The sequence below is a fragment of the Coffea arabica genome, chromosome 3c, assembly GCF_036785885.1.
Source record: "Coffea arabica cultivar ET-39 chromosome 3c, Coffea Arabica ET-39 HiFi, whole genome shotgun sequence".
In the NCBI taxonomy this organism is placed as follows: Eukaryota; Viridiplantae; Streptophyta; class Magnoliopsida; order Gentianales; family Rubiaceae; genus Coffea; species Coffea arabica.
The window spans coordinates 3,133,367-3,151,703 of NC_092314.1; the positions used below are offsets into that span (position 1 = coordinate 3,133,367).

An 18,337-nucleotide genomic window follows, 5' to 3' on the forward strand; every position below is an offset into this window, starting at 1 on the left:
TTCTTAAACAAAGGCATCATGAATTTAATTACTCAACATTCATCCGCAACACAACAACTCAACAAACCAGTATTCATCCGCAAATTCAAATATACAAACCACAACACTCAGAAAGGATAAAGTCCAAGTTCCGGTAGCAAATGCTACACCTAACAGATCTCAAATACAAACAAACATTAGGCAACAACTCAAGTTTCAAATAAATGCTCCTGATGAACAACGAAAGCACCTAAAAGGGGGGTGGGGGAGGGGGCTCCTGAGAGTCAGGGGGGAAACAGCCTTTTAGCTTCATCCAAGTGATGCGGTCGGCGTCACTTGCAGCTAAATTCCAAACATCCAGCTCTTGTTTATCCTTCAATATCTCAGCTGCCTTGTATTTGGCCATGAAATTGACGTTCTCAATAAGTTTAAGTTGATCCATGGCAATTTCATAGTCGGTTTTCTTCGATGGATCGCGGCCAGAACGATTCTTGTCCGGAGAACTAACTGAGGCACTCGTGCTGGAGCTCTTCTTCCGACTAACCAGTGACTCGATGCTTTCACAGACCCTGAGATATCTATCGGTCACTGAGCCAGAAGCGGTGGACATGGGACTACAGCCAGAGCCATCACCCGACTTCCGCTTTCCTTTCCCCCCCTTTCCTTTCGCTTCTTTTGGCCCCCGTACCTCAATTTCAGCTTCCTCGTCCCTGCTGGACCTTGATCCCTTTCCCCGTGCAAGCCGGGCAGTAGTCTCCATTTCTCGCTCATCGGCTGAAGTACGGAGCTCGTTCTCGAAGCCAGAACTGAAGTCTCCCGTCGCTCCTTGGTTGACGAAGACTTCCTCAAGCAAATGGTAGACGGTGCAGTCATTCCGAAATTTGCCGTATTTTGGGTTGACCTGACAAAACAAATTCAGCCAAAACAGGATTTAATGGAATATTACACGTATGAAATGACAAAACAGTTTATATAAAAAAAAAGGCACAGAAAATGTGGATACCTGCTCCATCGCGGCCCATTGGCTATCATCCATAAGCCATGTAAACTTCTGGCTATCCCAACCCATTCCCGTTCCGCGCCTCTTAAAGGAAATGTACAGCTTGGTCTCCCCGCGCAATGCATAGTACTTGCCCCTTATACTATCCTCAGTAAACGAGGTGCCGTACTGCCCGTTTAACCGGCGCTGAATTTCGGGAACCACGTAGGAACTAATATTGTCCCTAATTTCACCCTGTCTATGCATCTCAACAAGGTGGTTGGCAAACTGGATTTCGTGCTGCCTAGAGTAATTACAACGCTCCTTCTCTGGATGGCGCCTTTGTTTTCTCATCTTAATAAGCCATACACAAATCCAGTTGAAAAAAACAGATTGTAAGCAGCTTTTTAGAAAGGAAAACAGATTGTATTGCATAAGCGGCTAAATTTTATTTAAAGCCATTTAACACTTATGTGGATAACCCAAATCTGTCGGCCATTAAATACACTTCTTCTATAACCAAAAAATCATGAGGATGTAATGAGGATCAAGCCAAATCATGTATTGTAATGAGGATCAAACCAAATCTGTTAACAAAATGTAAAAAATCTAGAACTAAAAGTTAAATTGAGCACTCATCCAACATAACACTAGCAAATCAGCACTGTTCTGTATTTTGGTAATGTGAAGTTTCGCTTTAGTTCGTAAGCTCCTTAACTCTGTTTTATTCCAATTTAAAACTTCAAAGTTCTTTTCCTTCCACATTATCCATATAAAGAGCACCCAAATCCAAAAATGCACATATAACTCTTTCCCACATAAAGTCAAGCCAAGAAAGAAGACTGTTCCAGTTCAAGACAAAAGTGATCTCAAAAAACAGGTGCTGAAAGCTTCTTCTAATAGTAGACAGGATGTAAATTAATAGTTCTTTTTTTCAGAAATTTAGACCAGTTGACACATGCATTTTTCTTCTCCGAAATGCCACCACTGTCCAACCAAATGGAAAGAGCTTTCCAGGACAAGTAGAGTACTATTTCTGGTAGAGGAAGTTTTCCATATTTGTTCCTCATATATTGATTGAAACACATTGGACGATAGCTTATGGCTTAACAGTACATATACTACACATCAATATTAACATCCTGTCAGTGTTACTTTGAAAAATGGAAATAGTCCCTATCATGTCCTCCTCACAGCAAGGCTCTGTTCTTAGCATGGACAGCCAATATTAACATCCTTTCGCTTTAGCAAATCAGCACTGTTCTGTATTTTGGTTATGACAAAAACGAACTAAATAACAAATGCTACCATGCATAGTGAAATCCGACAATAATATTCAAGGCAATGAGGTAAAAATGTTCGATTTTGCTGTTTCGTGGGACAGGGAAGAAGGTCCAACTTTAGAAGAGTCAGCCCCCTAACATATTATGACTAAAATGGTGTTTCAGACACATAATAATGGAAAAAAAAGTACAGGAGGTACAATGGTACCTTGTAGTAGTTAGAAAGGCACTGCCGAATATCGTTTTCCGCCCAATCAGACCTGGTTCCAAGAGATTTCTGGATCCCAATCGGCTTCAATGCTGTGTCAACAACAAGGATCGTCAACTACTAGACAACCATACTATAGAATGCACTGAACAAAGGGGAAATTGGCAAATATACCTTTGGCAGCACGGCGGGTAACAGGGGGCATGAAATCCTAGCCAGCGGCAATATAGAGCGATAAACCACCCTGTATAAGCAAATGGAGAGCAAGGAGAAGTTAGAATGCTTTATAAATTCAGTTGCTTTTGGGAAATCAAACTGCCCTAAAATTTGACTCTCGACATCTCATCGCGCAAGTTTGAAGTAATAAAATAGCTACATAAATATTTGGAACATGTAGCAACAGCCGTCGAATATTCTGTCCAGGTTTCAATCAAGAGAAAATATTATGCGACAACCGAAAGTTTCAGAAGTAAGCAAATTATAGACAACTAAGGAACTCAAATTGAGTTAACTTTCCACATCCACAAAAGAGAAAAAGAAAGTGCTAATTGAATCATCAAAGAGGGAAAAATGGTAAGCTTTTTGAAGTAGAGATCAATCTGGATACTATTCTTCTTGATTTAGTTAGAGTTATGAGTGCAATCAGATCAGTTGTCCTTAACTTGTTGAGTGCACACACAGATGACAAGAAATTGAAGAATAAAGATGAGTTCTCTACAATCACATATATACTGCTCCTGCAGATTCTCCTGAGATTAATCTAACAGGTACACAAAAAAGTGATGCAATACCACCAATATCAATCATACCTCCTATCAAAAAATTGATAGAGAATGTTGACATGACAAACAGAAGGTACCTGATGCCAAAAACAACACCTACCAAGCATCTTTACTAAGAAGAATAATAGGAAAGGTCTAAGCGTACTGAAATGGTGATTGTTGATGACTACAGCCAGTTCAGTCTAACAAAAAAGCGGTTTACAGGGTGATAATGAGACAGGTTACATGTTGGATTAAGAGGTACAATGCTCCCTTTGAACTTCTAAATCTTTGTAATCCTACATGACTTCGCATAAGTTTTACAATTTACTTGTAATCTAATAGATGAAAATGGACATTAGAGCATCTTAAGCCAAACCCAAGACTGTAACGTAAGCTTTAATTTGCATTCAGAAGAGAAAGTGAACATTTCTAGACCAAACTTAATTAAAAGTAAACACCACAAACAATTTATTGGGATTTGCTGCATGTCAAACTAGTTAGGCATTCATTGCAAGCACGACCTTCTGCAGCTAAAAATTGGTACTTTGAAGTATTCATTAATAGCTTTCTATGGAAAAATTTACATGAAATTGGTACAAGGCCGAGCTAACCACAATCACATCATATAATTTACAGTTTGGACAAGACCAGGATTTCACCTCGAAAGTTATCCAGAGAGAAAATAAGTGATATAATCTGAACGATTCTCTATTTTGGAAGGGGATAAACAAATCAAGCAATTTCCAGGATTTGTCCATTCGGTAATAAAGGTATATAATCTGAACGATTCTCAATATGATAGATTGAGTACTGGTAGGAAGTAAATCAAATTCAAAAACAATGGACTTGGTGCTGTTCCTTCCATTATTGAAATCTCAGACCAATACCAAGACCAGGACAAAGTACAGGACAAGAAAACTTTAAAAAGAGCTCCCCATCTGATATGGGAAATCGCTCCGACACAGAAAGCATGATACAGAGCTAACAAGCTCCCCTTCCCCTTCCCCCGTTTTTCACAATTCTTCGGACAAATGCATCAATTCGACTGACTATGAGAACCAGTAAAACAAGCAGAATGTAATTTACTGCGTACCATCTTAAATTAGCATCCAAGATTTCCAGGAAGGCCTGAATATAATGGATTTTACTTCAGTTATTACATACAGAAAATGATATAATCATAGGGGCGAAGGATTTGATATCTTTGTTGCTGACCTAAAGATTTCAGACACCCAACAGACTCATGTTCGTGTGATAAGCTTCCCCAAGGTCAAAACGCAACACTCCCACCCTGGTTTACCTCATATAATCAGCCCTGGAAAAGGTAAAATAAGCAGGGAAATCAGAGCTTACCTTATTCGACCTGCACAGCGAAGATGCTCTACCGTCGGTTGCTTTTTGGAGCTGAAGACCCGCCGTGGTTAAGTGTCTCAATCGTAGGAAAAGGGCTGTGATCGCGGCGTAAATGGGCTCAGATTCACGTCATTGGTTGCAGATCCGGTGAAATTTTGCAGATCTTGAATCCACTATGGTTTGCTTGTTTTTTTCAAGAGAAGCGGCTAGAATGTTTGCTTGTTTGGGAAAGTGATATGAGGGTTGAATGGGTGTCAACTGTCAACGATAGATGCAGTCCGAGAACAAGTCTTTTGGCAATTTTTGTCAAAACGACGTAGTTTTGTCATTTTTTAACTGTAGACTTTATTGTAACCAAAATACAATTAGTGGTTGTTTTTGAAAGACAAAAACAGTTTTAGCAAAAATTGACAATCCAAACGGACCACTAGTATTCCAAAAGAACCTTCAGGCATACAACTGTATCATTCCTGGAAGGGCAGAACCTGTGAAGAAGCTGGCTGACACAGCTTGTTCATAACTTAGCGTGAAACAACTTACCATCGTAGTAGAATTGGTTCATGAATCAGCTTTAAGTAATCATATAAGCTATGTAGCCTATATTAATAAGCATTTAACCATGAAAGGCCATTCCCTGCTTCAGCCAGACCGAAATGAGTCTCGTAATGGTAATGGCTTGGATGTCGCCCCAGTCTAAAACAGTTTATGAACTCAGGCCACAGAAGCCTCTTGGTGATGCTTCCGATGTCTACGATGAAATCGCTTGTTGCCATGAGCATGTCTTTTGGAGACCGCTTTGGATCTACCAGCATTAGATCTATTAGTCTGCTGAATCTCATTTACCTCTGCCGGAATCCCGAAAATGCAATCAAATGGGTTCTCCACAGCATCACCAGCAGTATTCATCTAAAATCATAAACAACCAAGATCAAAGGAACCAAAATCTACACATAAATTAACAGGCAATTGAAATAACAAGGAAGCATTCTGTCCCATTCTCAACACAATAAAGTGCAGCACAGCCTATTACCAAGTGAATTATCCAGTACTACTTTGGATATTAAGGTGGAAGAAGAATTGTAGAAATGGTGATACAATGCAGAAACTCAAAAATTTTCCCAAGCATAGAAAGTATTAAGAGACCTGTAGCTATTTCTGTATTTTCCTCGAAGGATTTCAATTCTCAAATTTCCTAGACTGAAAATTAAATTTAAACTTAAACTTACTTGAGCTTGGTTTGGTTCCGGATCACTATTCTTTGAAATAGTCCTCTTTTGATCAGATTTCTCACTGTTCGAAGCATGCTCATCAGTCACCAGAGGATAAGCTGCATTTTCTCCAAAGGAGTTTCGGAAACGCCATCTTAATCTTGGTCGGTCTGATGAATCATCATAAACCTCTTCTGAGTAAAAATGCTTGGAGATACGTTGCATTATGGTTGGGTCATCCTGATACTTTTGCAACATTCTGCCATGAGGAAAAAATTAAACCACATAAGACATTTCAAAAGCAGATATACGGTCAAAAGACTAGAACAGCTCACATCAGATAAAGACACCAACAGTAAATCCAACACACAAGTAGCAGAATAAACCAGTTTCTGGATTCACCTAAATACAAAAGAAAACAAAAGATCTACTAATCAATCTGTCATCTGTTTGTGACCATGAAAAGTAGCAGTAGCATCATATAACAACTCTTGTTTTTCTTCTTATGTCACAGGTCATCATAATAGCATGCATTAATGTAATCAATTTACTTGTGTTTTATCTACTTTAACCTCTCGCATCTATCCTTTGTCTCCTATCCCTGAAAAGTTAACGAACTTTTGCTCGAAAGGAGCAATTAATCAGCCATCACATGCATGAGAAGTCTGTCACTTGAACGGCATTGCCAATCCAACCATGGTCTAACTTCCTACTTGTGTGTACTCCTGTATCCTTGTAGCACTTCTGATGGATTAATCAGCGAAAATAACAGTCACACATGTTTGAATCCTGCTCATTATTGTCTTATCACGTTTGGACAACAGGTGAAGGAATCTAATGGAACCGCATAGTTTCTTTATGGCATTGCTTGACATTAAGACTCCAGAAATTCCTGAACTAACTAAACAAAAATGTAAATATCACTATCATGATTTTAGTTTAGGAGGACAATGTAACTAGACATTCATGCACAAACTCACTTCATTTAATATCAAAAAACTTTGCACTAGATCAAAAGACTAGGAACCTACAGAACTCCCAATTCTTTCTGCATCCGAGTCCCGTCCAGAGAAAGAATGTAGTTAAGAGACGAATCTAGAGATCTACCAAAAGTCCGCATTCCAACAATGGAAGAACCTCCTGCAAAATTCAGGGACAATATATTCAACATATCCCAGATATCTCAATCTCAGTATTCCCAGATGATTTTAAGAATTGCAGATCTATAGGTGCAATCAGGAAAAGATAAGTTTAAGACATATCTATACATCTGCCAAGGTACTTGCTTATCGAAGTCTTCCAAGATTATATCCCCTAGCTAAAACTAGTGTTGAAGAATTCGTAGATTCCATAGGCATATATGCATTTCAATGCATCAACTTATAAATGTAGTGTTCACACTCGCACAGCAAACCCAACACCCAGAGAGAGAGAGAGAGAGAGAGAGAGACCTGCTGTCAGGAAAAGGCGGTGTAGATTATGAAGCTTCATACTAGCTGAAAGAAAGAAAGCAAAATTCAATCAATTAACCAGTCTATGGAACAGCGAGATGGCAAGGCACTACTAATAGTTTGAACAATAACACATGTAGAGAGATTCACACAAGACACAAAAAATACACGTTCTCTCATGGGCTTAAGTCTAAATTATATAGCTTTTAAGACATTAAGGAACATTATTTTTGGAGATCAATTTGAAATTATTCAATGGCAAGGGTAGTTACAAAGGAGTGCCAGCAGTTGATACTGATATGCAATTTTCCTACAGTAAACAAACATCTTAGATTTTGAGAAGCAATGCACCATCATCGACTTGGTAATCCCACACTATTTTTTTATTATGTTCGAAAGTAAATTCTCCACTTTTGAAGGAAAAGCATCTACAACAGCTTGCTGATCACGCAACAAAACCACCAAGAAAGCTTATATGGTTAAATTTATGCATGAGCAGACCAAAACATCCACTTCCTACCCCATCATCCCATCTTTATGACTACCATTCTTAAATATCTTTAAGCTTCAATGGTCCTAACTAATGAAATTAGCCCTCTAATTATAGACAGAAAAATCAATACATCATACCCCCCACCCCCACCCCAAACAAAAAACTACATGACATTGAACAAATGACCACAACTGCAACAGTGGAAACTTTAGTCCAGTCCTTCCCCTTTCACATAGGACAAAAATACAAATCCATTTATATAGTCTCGTTGTACAAGGATAAACCTGGTAAGATGGGTACTAATTCTTGAAAAAAAATTGATCTTTATAGTTCATCGCACAAGAAATACGGGAAACCCCAGAAAAATTTAAATAAAAGCCCAATATACATACAAGAAGTTCAATTAAAAAAATGGAAAAGAAGATTAGAATAGGATAACCAAAATTCCTACCAAACCAACTCACAGCAGCGGCACCAGTAGCACCAAGAGTGAACGCTCTGAGAGCGTTTGACTTGCATTGCATCAGTATATTTGCTTCTTGACTAGTGATTTTCTCCTGCCAATTGAACCATATCCCAATTTTAAAAACATAAGTTTAGTTTAAACCCATCTTTTCATTAAAAAGGGTCTCAAGGAAATCATGTGTATAACAAATTAATAACCCATCATTGGAATTCACTAAATAAACAACATAAGGAAAAATCACATCTTTCTTGCTGTAATTTCGTAAGACTGATTCTGCAATCGAAATGCAAATAGTCTATACCAGTATTACCTTTCTGAGAACGTTTTCAAGTTCGAAAAGTGCTTCCCCCATCTTGACGTTTCCGATGTTCCCACGGAAAGCTTTGAGAGTCGAATTGGCAATTCAAGGAATAACACATTTCTGGGCTAAGTATTTCTCGCTCTCTCTATATATATATATATTTTTTGTGATTTTTCCCTTTTGAGTAAATTTTTATAGCAGTTAAGGACAAGGGAAAATTGCACACAACGTCCTTCACATTTCATTAAAAATAATTTACATACCTCATATTTAGAATATTAATTTTACGTGAGATTACATTAGTAAGTCAGCCTAATATAGTTTAGAGCTGTATTATTTTTGGTGTGAAATCACGCGTGAGACCTATGCTTATCAATTTTTGAGATGCCAAAATGTCAAATTATGGAACCTAACTAAAGCTCGAGAAAAGAAAAACTAGATGGGGTAAATCGAAATATTTCAAATGACTTCTATGTTCTTTTCCACCATTCCATTATTTTGAAGAAAAATATAAATAAATCCATAGGCGATTGGATAAGAAACTGTTTAGAATAATAATGTAACACTTTTTTTTTTTTCTGATCTAGTGCGCGTGTGAGATAAAAAAGATGGTTAAATATAGGATTAATGGCAAAATGCACCCTCAAACTATCTTTGGATTGTAATTTGCACCTTAAAATATAAATTATAGCATTATAATCTATTAATCTTTTGCACGTCACCTCAATTAATTAGAAATCAGCCAAGAAAAAAAATTCTCACGGCATTTTTGCCCCAATATGAGTAAATCAAAAACCTTAAATCATCAATCCATTCTTCTCCCATTCTTTCCCCTCTCTTCTCTCAGCAACAACTCCAATCCATTTTAATTACCTATTCCTAGCTCTCTCACACTTGCTTAATACACAAAAAAGTCATGAGCGTTTATCAACCCCAAGATTTTAGTTGTATATTGAAAAAATATTATTCATTGCAACTCCAAAACTAATTGAATTTCCTTAATAGCGGTGTATTAAAATTGAAATTGACAATCAGATGCACGAGGTTATGACAGCTGATAAAAATGATAAGCAAGCGCAGTTATGTAAGTGGTAAGTTGGTAAGGCTGAAGAAGGCAGCTAATGCTCCAAAAGCCAGATGAGTTTTGATTGATGCAGATCAAGACGAGGAAAAGAAAAGGAGATTTGTCTGGCTCTGGCAATGTGAGAAGTTAGCACTTTATTATGCGCTGATTAGAGAGGAAAACAGATCATTCACTCCAATCATTAAGAACCTTAGGATCTGTGAGGATTGTCAGAACTTCATTCTTTGAGGGAGAGAGATAGGACAAGATTTCTGCATTATAGAGACGGCTCCTGTTCTTGTAAAGATTTCTGGTGATTATGCGAACTTTTTACTTGTCTACAAAATTTTCTGAAGTATATTCACATCCACCTCTCAACTGCCCAGCTTTTTAACGTACAAGGACTAGTTTCTACCCGTGCATCCTTCATGCACATCGATGTTGATAGAACAAAACAAATCCACTTTCTAATTGATCATGCTTCATTTAGGACAGAAGAGACAATCAACCCAAAGCTTCTCACAAGTAATGAGAAGTTTGTCTTCTCATAAGTAGCTAAAACACCGAATTAAAAACCGTCTATGTCGGGATTTTGAGGTTCTGTCCTGTTGAACCGCTGTACTGTTTGCCAAATGCAAATATCAGCCAAAACTCCTGCTGCACATTTTTCAGTTCTCTGATCAGTCTGAATTTCAGAAAGTGCAGTGCTGCTGAAATCAATCTCGAGTTCTCAATTACAGGCCTTTGTTGATACTCAAGAATCCATGTATTTGGATCCAATTGAACAGCAGAAGCACTCCATTTTCCTTGTACCCATGAAGTATTACTGTTTCGAATCAAATACCCCACCTCCCCATTTGTCCACTGTAAAAGAAAGAAAAGTCAAGGAAAGAAAAAGGCATATTTCTTTCTGAAACGTTTTTCAGTGACACGGGATCTTGTAGCATCACAATATGATTCAGAAAGATTATGACAGACAGCAGAAGAGAACGCAAGACAAATGGTTGATTTAGCTACTTATGCTTTTGGCTGGATTCTCTAGTCGGTTTAAGGAAAAAGGGGGGAAAATCAGAAGTAGGTTACCTCGGTGACTCTTCCTGATAAGATTGTGAATGACCGTGAAGAAAATTCTGCTGTGAGCAATCCAGCTGTCTGCAAAGGCCAACCCCAGACGCTCACCTCTTCTGTCAGGGATTTGTACAGCACATTTCGGGAATTCAAAATCAACCCATCCTAAGCGTTTGTCATACGGGACAGAAGATTCAATAATCAACTAACTAATTATGAATGAATCCCAGAATTGTTCATAAGCATGTAAATAAAAAATAATAATTTTTAAGCGAACCCTAAGAACAATGAACACTGGCCAATAATTAAAATCCGAGAAAATTTTACCTGATTGATTTTCCAGGGAGAACCAACATAGCTATGATGTGAGATCTGCTTACCAACCAAACCCCATAATTCTTTCTTCAAGAACGATAACCTTTCATTCAAGTCCTTAGATACAAGTGATTTCTCGCCCAAAATCCTCACTTTTTCCCGTGATAATTCAGGCCTAAGTATCCCAGAAACCACCCTAGAGAATCCAAATTCCGCAGCCAAAATCAAGCTCAGACCCCACAGCAATCTAATCACAGAGACCCCAAATCTGAAATGTTTCTCCTTTCTCTTCAACTTGTCATGAAAGCAGATTCTTGCAGTGGAATTCAGGGGCGGTGACATCTTAACAGTTTCAGTCCTTGATTTAGGGGTTGAAAGAGTTGAAGTGTTGAATGAGATGGGACTTCTTCGAAGAGTAGGCTTCGAAATTGAACGCTTAGTCATAGAGCCTCTGTAATTGCTTTGGGGCATAAGATCAAGGGTGGCATTCATGCTTTCTATGCACATTTCGCAGTTGCAGTTGGCATCTTTTCGACATCCCGGAAAATAATAGCTATCTCTTGATTCAGATTCCATGCTTGTGCCGGAGCTGGTTGCCGTTGTGGATGATTTTGTAGAAGAATTTGGGGTTAACGGTACTGATTTCATGGTTTCTTGATTCTAAGTTTCGGGGGTCGGTCTTGTTTTCTCTGGGGAGTTAGGGTGTTTTCTGCTGTTGGAGCTGGTGAAGATGAAGAGTTGGAAGGTTTAAAATTTGAATTCTAACGGTCATGAGAATGGGTCCAATGAGTAATGGGCCTTTCTTTTTCTTTTTTTTTTTTCGTTTTGCGACATTTGCCAGTACTATTATTATTTGGTGCAACTCGCGATGTGGGTTACGGGCCTTCAGGCTCTGATAAAGTAGCCTAATGACGCTTAAAATTCCAATAATTCCTAGTAAAATCATAAAACGTATTCCTAAATACTTGTATATCTCGTGAGAGAGATAAATTACTTAGTCTTGAAAATTTAATTTTACCATGCAAATTTCCTATCTATACTAGACTTTTTGCTCCTAATATTGGAGATTAAAGGAGCATGATGTATTTGCTCTGGAAAATCCATTTAATTAGTGAGTTACAATAAATTAGTTGCACGTAATTCTCCAAAGCCCTCGGCTCTATGAACTTGTTTGTCAAAGTAGTAATTGCTCTCTTTTGAAAATCAACGACGAACTAATGTAGTTTTGTCAAAGACTTCTTAAAGTCTCTTCGACGTACGAGGTCGAAAGTGCATGTATAGAGAGCTCGTAAAAGTAATGTTCAAGTTGAATTAAAACACAGAAATGAAAATCAATAATGGCATGACCCGATATTAAAGACGGGCACCCACGATCTTTGTGGACGCGTTCTTCAATGTAGACAAAAATGAAAATCAACAAATGGGATGGCCGATATTAAAGAGGATCTCCGTGGACGTGTTCTTCAATCTCGACAGAAATGAAAATCAACAATGGAATGCCCGATATTAAAGAGGGCCACCGACGATCTTTGTGGACATGTTCTCCAATCTTGCTTGCTAATCTTAAAGCAAAGAAGTAATCTACTTACCTGTCATATCCTGTTTTTTCCTTTCTCGTTTATACCGAACATCATGAATGATAACCATGTGGCATCCTTCCGTGTCTACGCTATTTTTCAATCCAAGCGATTCAGTCTTTCTTGGTCAAGAATGTGTCGAGCTAACGTGGAAGAAAATCCCTGCATCGTTAGATGATCTATTAAATAGATAAGGGCCTAATTCAACAAGAACCTAATTAGATAGATAAGATTGTTCCCCGGTGTCAGGGGCAAAAGGACAGTTTGGAAAAATCTTTGCTAAATTTAACATGCTATATCACTATCGTCTTCTATACATGATTGCATTAATTAACCTGCAAATTTGGTAATGCCCCTCTGGTTCTCATCTTATTTTGGTGTTCTTGCTAAGGACAAGACTAGACGAAGTCAAGAAAAAAATTAATGCGTAACTGGAACTAGCTACTATAAGTTTGCCAGCATTAAGATGGTTCCATGTCACCTTCAACCTATGTTACTACTTATTAAACATCTGGACCTAATTATCAAACAACATGTCGCTTTGTTTCTTTAGGAATTCTGGTGTTAGAGGTTTGAATGTTCAATTGCTAACTTCTGTTCACTCGACATGTGTAATTCTGTACCCAAAAAGTAATTGTTTTGCCTGCTATAGGTTTTGCAAAATTTTGGCATGTATCATCATTGTTTTCACGTCACTCAAATGATTTCTTAAGATAAGCAGTTAGTTTTATGAAGTAAAATTTTTTTTTTTAATTTAAATCTTTTGATATCGTGTACTTTAACAGATGTGGATACATGTCACCTAATTTCAATTTAAATTTACATTTCGATTCTTGCATATGTGACATATCATGTCTGCTAGTTAGTGCATACAATGTTAGTGTATGCAAAATTAATTCTTTCATTATTGGTCATAATTCTAAAATACTACCTCCATTCCTTATAACAGGGACTTTTATCTAAAACTAATTTGGACCATTCTTTTGGAAGTTGCACATAGTATCCTGATATATTTCTTTCTCTTTGGCTCTGTTTGGATTAGTTGTTTTTGGGGTTGTTTTTCAAAAACAGCACTGTAGCATTTTGTTTTTGAAATACAAGTCCGTTTGGATTAGTTGTTTTTGGAGTTGTTTTTCAAAAACTATATGAAAAACTTTTATTGTAGATGTTTTTTGGATTATTTTTAGAGGTATTTTTAAAATATATTTTTGGGTATTTTTATAATTTATAATTTTTATATTTTTATTTTTATATACATTTATACATTTATAATACATTTATAAATATTTATAAATAAATATACTTATATATTCGCTAAAAAATATATAAATGTATTATAAATGAATTATAATATATATAATAGATAATATAAATACATTTATAAATATATAAGTGTGTATTATTATAAATTATAAATTATAAATGAATATTATATAAATGTATAAATTACAATTTATAATTTATAATTTTTATATTTTTATATAAATATACATTTATGCATTTATAATACATTTATAAATGTTTATAAATAAATATATTTATATAAAAATATATAAATGTATTATAAATGTATTATATTATATATAATACATAATATAAATATATTTATAAATGTATAAGTGTATATTATTATAAATGTATAAATTATAAATGAATATTATATAAATGTATAAATTATCAATTATAATTTATATATTTTTATATAAATATACATTTATACATTTATAATACATTTATAAATATTTATAAATAAATATATTTATGTATTTATATAAAAAAATATAAAAATATATTATATTATATATAATACATAATATAAATATATTTATAAATGTATAAGTCTATATTATAATAAATGTATAAATTACAAATGAATATTATATAAATGTAAAAATTATAATTTTATTAATATATATTAGTATTAAGTATAAATGTATTAATATAATTAATATAAATGTACAAATGTATTAATATTATGTATAAATATAAAATTAATATTATGTATATTAATATAAATGTATAAAAGTATTATATTATATATAATACATAATAAAAATTTATATTATAAATATACATTAATATATATATATTATGTATAAATGTACATTTATATAAATGTATAATATATATATAATATATAATATAGGTTATATTATATATAATTTATATAATATATAATATTCATATAAATATATAAAAATATTTATAATATGTATAAAAAAATATATAAATATTTAATATATATAATATACATTAATATTAATTATAAATATGGTGTTTATATAATATTTCAATTTGTAATATTTATTGTATATTTCATTATATAAATATTCATTTAATATATAAATATATAATATATAATTTTCAATTTGTATAATATACATAATATTGTATATATAATATATTATACATAATATAATACATTATACATAATATACATTATTACATATTATGTATATTATATATTATGCATAACATTATTATACACAATAATGTACATAATAATATTGTACATTAATAATGTATATATTATAATATAATGTACATAATATATTATGTATAAATATTTACACATTTATGTATACAATATTACATATTATGTATATTATATTATATTATGTATAATATACAATATTATGTATAATATTAATTTATATAAATATTTATATAATATAATATATATAAGTTTCAATTTGTATATTTCAATTTATATTAATATAATATTATATATATATAATATACATAATTGAAATATACATATGTAGTTGTTTTTGATATAATGTTTGGATATGATGTTTTTGGAGTTGTTTTGGAAATACACATTTACTGTAGCATTTGGAATGTGAAAAACAGTTTTTCAAAAACAACCCAAAAAACAGGGGATCCAAACACACCCTTATTGTTTGTCTCAAGATGAAGAAAGTAGTACTTACCCGATATTTACCCGATTCGATTGATACAATTACAATACACATCAGGGACATAAAACATACAGTAGTTGGGACCGTGAATAAGCTTCTCCGTACTTCAGAAGTGACATATTGATATTGCAACCGGTTTTGAACGTATCCTAGCATAAATGGTGTCGAAAGGCCTATTTGTGTTGCAAGTTTTTGAAGTTTTTGATGTGAAACTCTGTATAATGATATGATATATATATAAGATAAGGTGGTGGTTAAAAATTTTATTAATAATTTTTTTTAAAAAAAAAACTATCAATCAAACAAGGTTTAAAGTATGAGCCAGGTGACAAAAACTTCAAATTCTTGATTGACTTAATCTCAAGCAACCCATTGACCTCCGGAATTTCTTAAGCTTCACAAAATCATAAAAGCTCATCACAAGTGTCCAAATGGTGCAACAAATCTTACATGAAGTACTGGTATATATCTTTCTTGGGTTTCTCACCAATACTAGTTAATATGAATACTAATAGTACTGAGTCTATAATTGAAGCCGTTCCGTTACTGAAAGATAGGGGTCACTTTTTGTCCAGTTTATTTTAATGAAACGTAGCAGGTAATTTTTTTGCCTCCATCTGTTTCATTTTCTTTCACATTTCGTTTTTGCTTTTAACTCTTTTTTTTTTTAAATTAAATTTTGGGATACTTGATGGATAGATGTTTGAAATCAAGATCCCCGAAATATATCCTCTACAAAAGAGCAAGGATTCCAATTAAGTTTTAACGCTTTTTCGACCTTTGTTTGGAACGTGAATTTTCATAGAAAATTTTTTTTTTGATTACCTGTTCGCTTCACATATATCAGATATCAATATGGTATAGTTTTTTTATAATAACTCTAAAAACTTGTAATCCAAGCGGAGCTCTAGCCCAAAATGTTCAAGTTGTGGATTAGTTGGTCCTCCACTTGATGTGTAAGATTGTTTATTAGCCAAGTTGGTGAACTAATTCGCTAAAATGAATGCAGTGAGTACAGTTGAATTGGTGAGTCATCTGTAATGAAATGACAGAATTAATAGGCCAATTGGGCTAAATTATTGTCCATCCAATAATTGTCATTTAGCTCATAAGTGAAGCATTAATATATGTTAGCAGCATCGATGCAGAATCACAAATACACTGTTTACTACAGAATTTTTCTTCAAAAGAATACTCAACTTTTCGTACAATCACTATTTACAGTGGGGAATGACTTTGAGTTAACAAGAAGTATAATTGAGGCATCTGGAGCAATAATAATCAAAAAAGTCCTTTTAGGCTAAGTGGGGAATTGACCTGCAATGTTGTTGTCTTTTAATAAACATTTCTAACGTTAAGTTTTTGCAGGTTCTTTTGGTCTCTTTACTATCAAAAAAATAAAAATAATGAAAGAATGCTGTTCCAAAGAAAAGAACGAATGATCTTTCGGAAACATGCCATTTCACCTTTTGGAACAAGCCCTTCTGCTGCTGTTGCTTTGCTATAATATTACTACACACTCATTATCTCCTCTTCTAAGTATTCCGCTGAAAGTCATCAAGAAAATGTGAACAGAACTCAACAAGGCCAATGGTAAATTTGCACTTTTCCTTCAAAAGTATCCACCTATGATAAGCTATGAGAAATTTAGAAGTTCTACGTAGCATTTATTATCTTGATCAAGAGGGAAGATGAAGAAAATCATTTTCATGTTCAAAGTTCAGTTTTGCTGCTGCCTTGATGATCAGAATCGCATTGGTTTGAATGGAATGCAGTACCCAATTATCGTGGAGAACCATGTGCAGCCTAAATGGAGAACTGAAGCTAGAATTTGCTCGCATGGTAGATGTTCTTTACCGTATTTTTAAGACAAAAAGAAATGGACATTCTTGTAAAGGAAAACAGAAAAGAACTAAAAAGCCTCCATTGAAATTGATAACATCCTCTGTACAAAACAAGTAGCGTAACTAGGAATTGGCCATAAAAAGGTTTTTATCCCTTGTTCCAACAGAAGTTGGGGCCAATTTTTCTTTTAATCTAAGCAGCTAGTAACAAGAGAAAGATGAATCATCTCCCACTTGGGATGTACTTGATGATCTCGAGTACTTCTTAGAAGAAGAAGAAGATGATGATGATGATAAATCACCTGATCTTCTCCTTAGCATCTGCCTCATCCCATCAGCAACTCTGATTGCAGGATTGGATTTGTACTTCCTACAAAAGGCCATATGAGCCTTCACAGCTTCATCCATTCCAGATTGCTTCTTCCCTCTGTTAACTTCATCTCTCACAGCTTCTGAGCACAGCCCACATAGCCATTTACCATCAAAATTTGCCTTCACCTCACTAATGTAATCTTGAGTGCAATCTTCCTTCAGTCCACAACAATCACACTTCACCAATTCGATCTCCATTTTTTTCTCTCTCTCTTTTGTTGATGAAAACCTTCCGTATTCCAAAAAGCGATCAAAGAAATATCAACAGATAGGACCCCCCTTTTACTTACTTTTGCAAAGAATCTAATGTTTTTTCAATCATTTGCAAGGAAACTTTCCTTCTTGGCTAAACATCTTCAATTGAAAATTATGGACTTAAATTTTTTGATGCTGCCTTGTGAACTATATATATAGCGGTACGAGTATGTGTTGGTTTGGTGCAAAAGAGGCTTTATGAGGTTTGGCATATATATAAAAGAAAAAAAGAAACGAGGGAGGTAGAGATCGGCAGGGTGTGGAAAAGAGGGGCAACTTATAGTAGGCAAGGCTGCCATAATTTCCTCCATGTTCTAAGGGACATGGGGCAGTGGAAAATGAGACAAATGTGGTCGGGGGACCCCAATCGATGGCCCCCTTGAACGTTAAAGAATCAATTGAGGGGGTTTAATCCAATCTAACGTAGCCCATGCTCG

The 18,337-nt window shown here is 34.7% G+C and overlaps 4 protein-coding genes across 6 annotated transcripts; all 4 read right to left on the reverse strand.

Annotated features, from left to right (window-relative positions):
* On the reverse strand, window positions 1-4,800 carry LOC113726750 (uncharacterized). Of its 3 annotated transcripts, XM_072081853.1 has the most exons (7): window positions 4,567-4,800; window positions 4,429-4,504; window positions 4,307-4,341; window positions 2,624-2,693; window positions 2,450-2,541; window positions 983-1,312; window positions 1-880 (listed from the first exon to the last, which is right to left on the reverse strand). In XM_072081853.1, the coding sequence occupies exons 4-7, from the start codon at window positions 2,652-2,654 to the stop codon at window positions 230-232; spliced, it is 1,104 nt and encodes a 367-aa protein (XP_071937954.1). In that variant the 5' UTR covers window positions 2,655-2,693; window positions 4,307-4,341; window positions 4,429-4,504; window positions 4,567-4,800; the 3' UTR covers window positions 1-229. The 3 variants fall into 3 exon arrangements, with proteins under 3 accessions (XP_071937954.1, XP_071937953.1, XP_027106424.1); XM_072081852.1 differs by lacking the exon at window positions 4,307-4,341; XM_027250623.2 differs by lacking the exons at window positions 4,307-4,341; window positions 4,429-4,504 and having other exon boundaries at window positions 4,567-4,798.
* On the reverse strand, window positions 4,720-8,630 carry LOC113734147 (uncharacterized). The gene is made up of 6 exons (XM_027260508.2): window positions 8,495-8,630; window positions 8,170-8,275; window positions 7,226-7,270; window positions 6,806-6,914; window positions 5,793-6,033; window positions 4,720-5,472 (listed from the first exon to the last, which is right to left on the reverse strand). The coding sequence occupies exons 1-6, from the start codon at window positions 8,534-8,536 to the stop codon at window positions 5,278-5,280; spliced, it is 738 nt and encodes a 245-aa protein (XP_027116309.1). The 5' UTR covers window positions 8,537-8,630; the 3' UTR covers window positions 4,720-5,277.
* A 1,360-nt stretch (window positions 8,631-9,990) lies between these two features.
* On the reverse strand, window positions 9,991-11,638 carry LOC113734948 (uncharacterized). Its single transcript, XM_027261732.2, has 3 exons — window positions 10,944-11,638; window positions 10,632-10,781; window positions 9,991-10,412 (listed from the first exon to the last, which is right to left on the reverse strand). Exons 1-3 carry the CDS (start codon window positions 11,577-11,579, stop codon window positions 10,128-10,130), a joined length of 1,071 nt encoding a protein of 356 aa, XP_027117533.1. The 5' UTR covers window positions 11,580-11,638; the 3' UTR covers window positions 9,991-10,127.
* Window positions 11,639-17,333: 5,695 nt separating this feature from the next.
* Window positions 17,334-18,199, reverse strand: LOC113734712 (uncharacterized). The gene has a single exon (XM_027261368.2). The coding sequence runs from the start codon at window positions 17,841-17,843 to the stop codon at window positions 17,475-17,477; it is 369 nt and encodes a 122-aa protein (XP_027117169.1). The 5' UTR covers window positions 17,844-18,199; the 3' UTR covers window positions 17,334-17,474.
* Window positions 18,200-18,337: the final 138 nt, after the last annotated feature.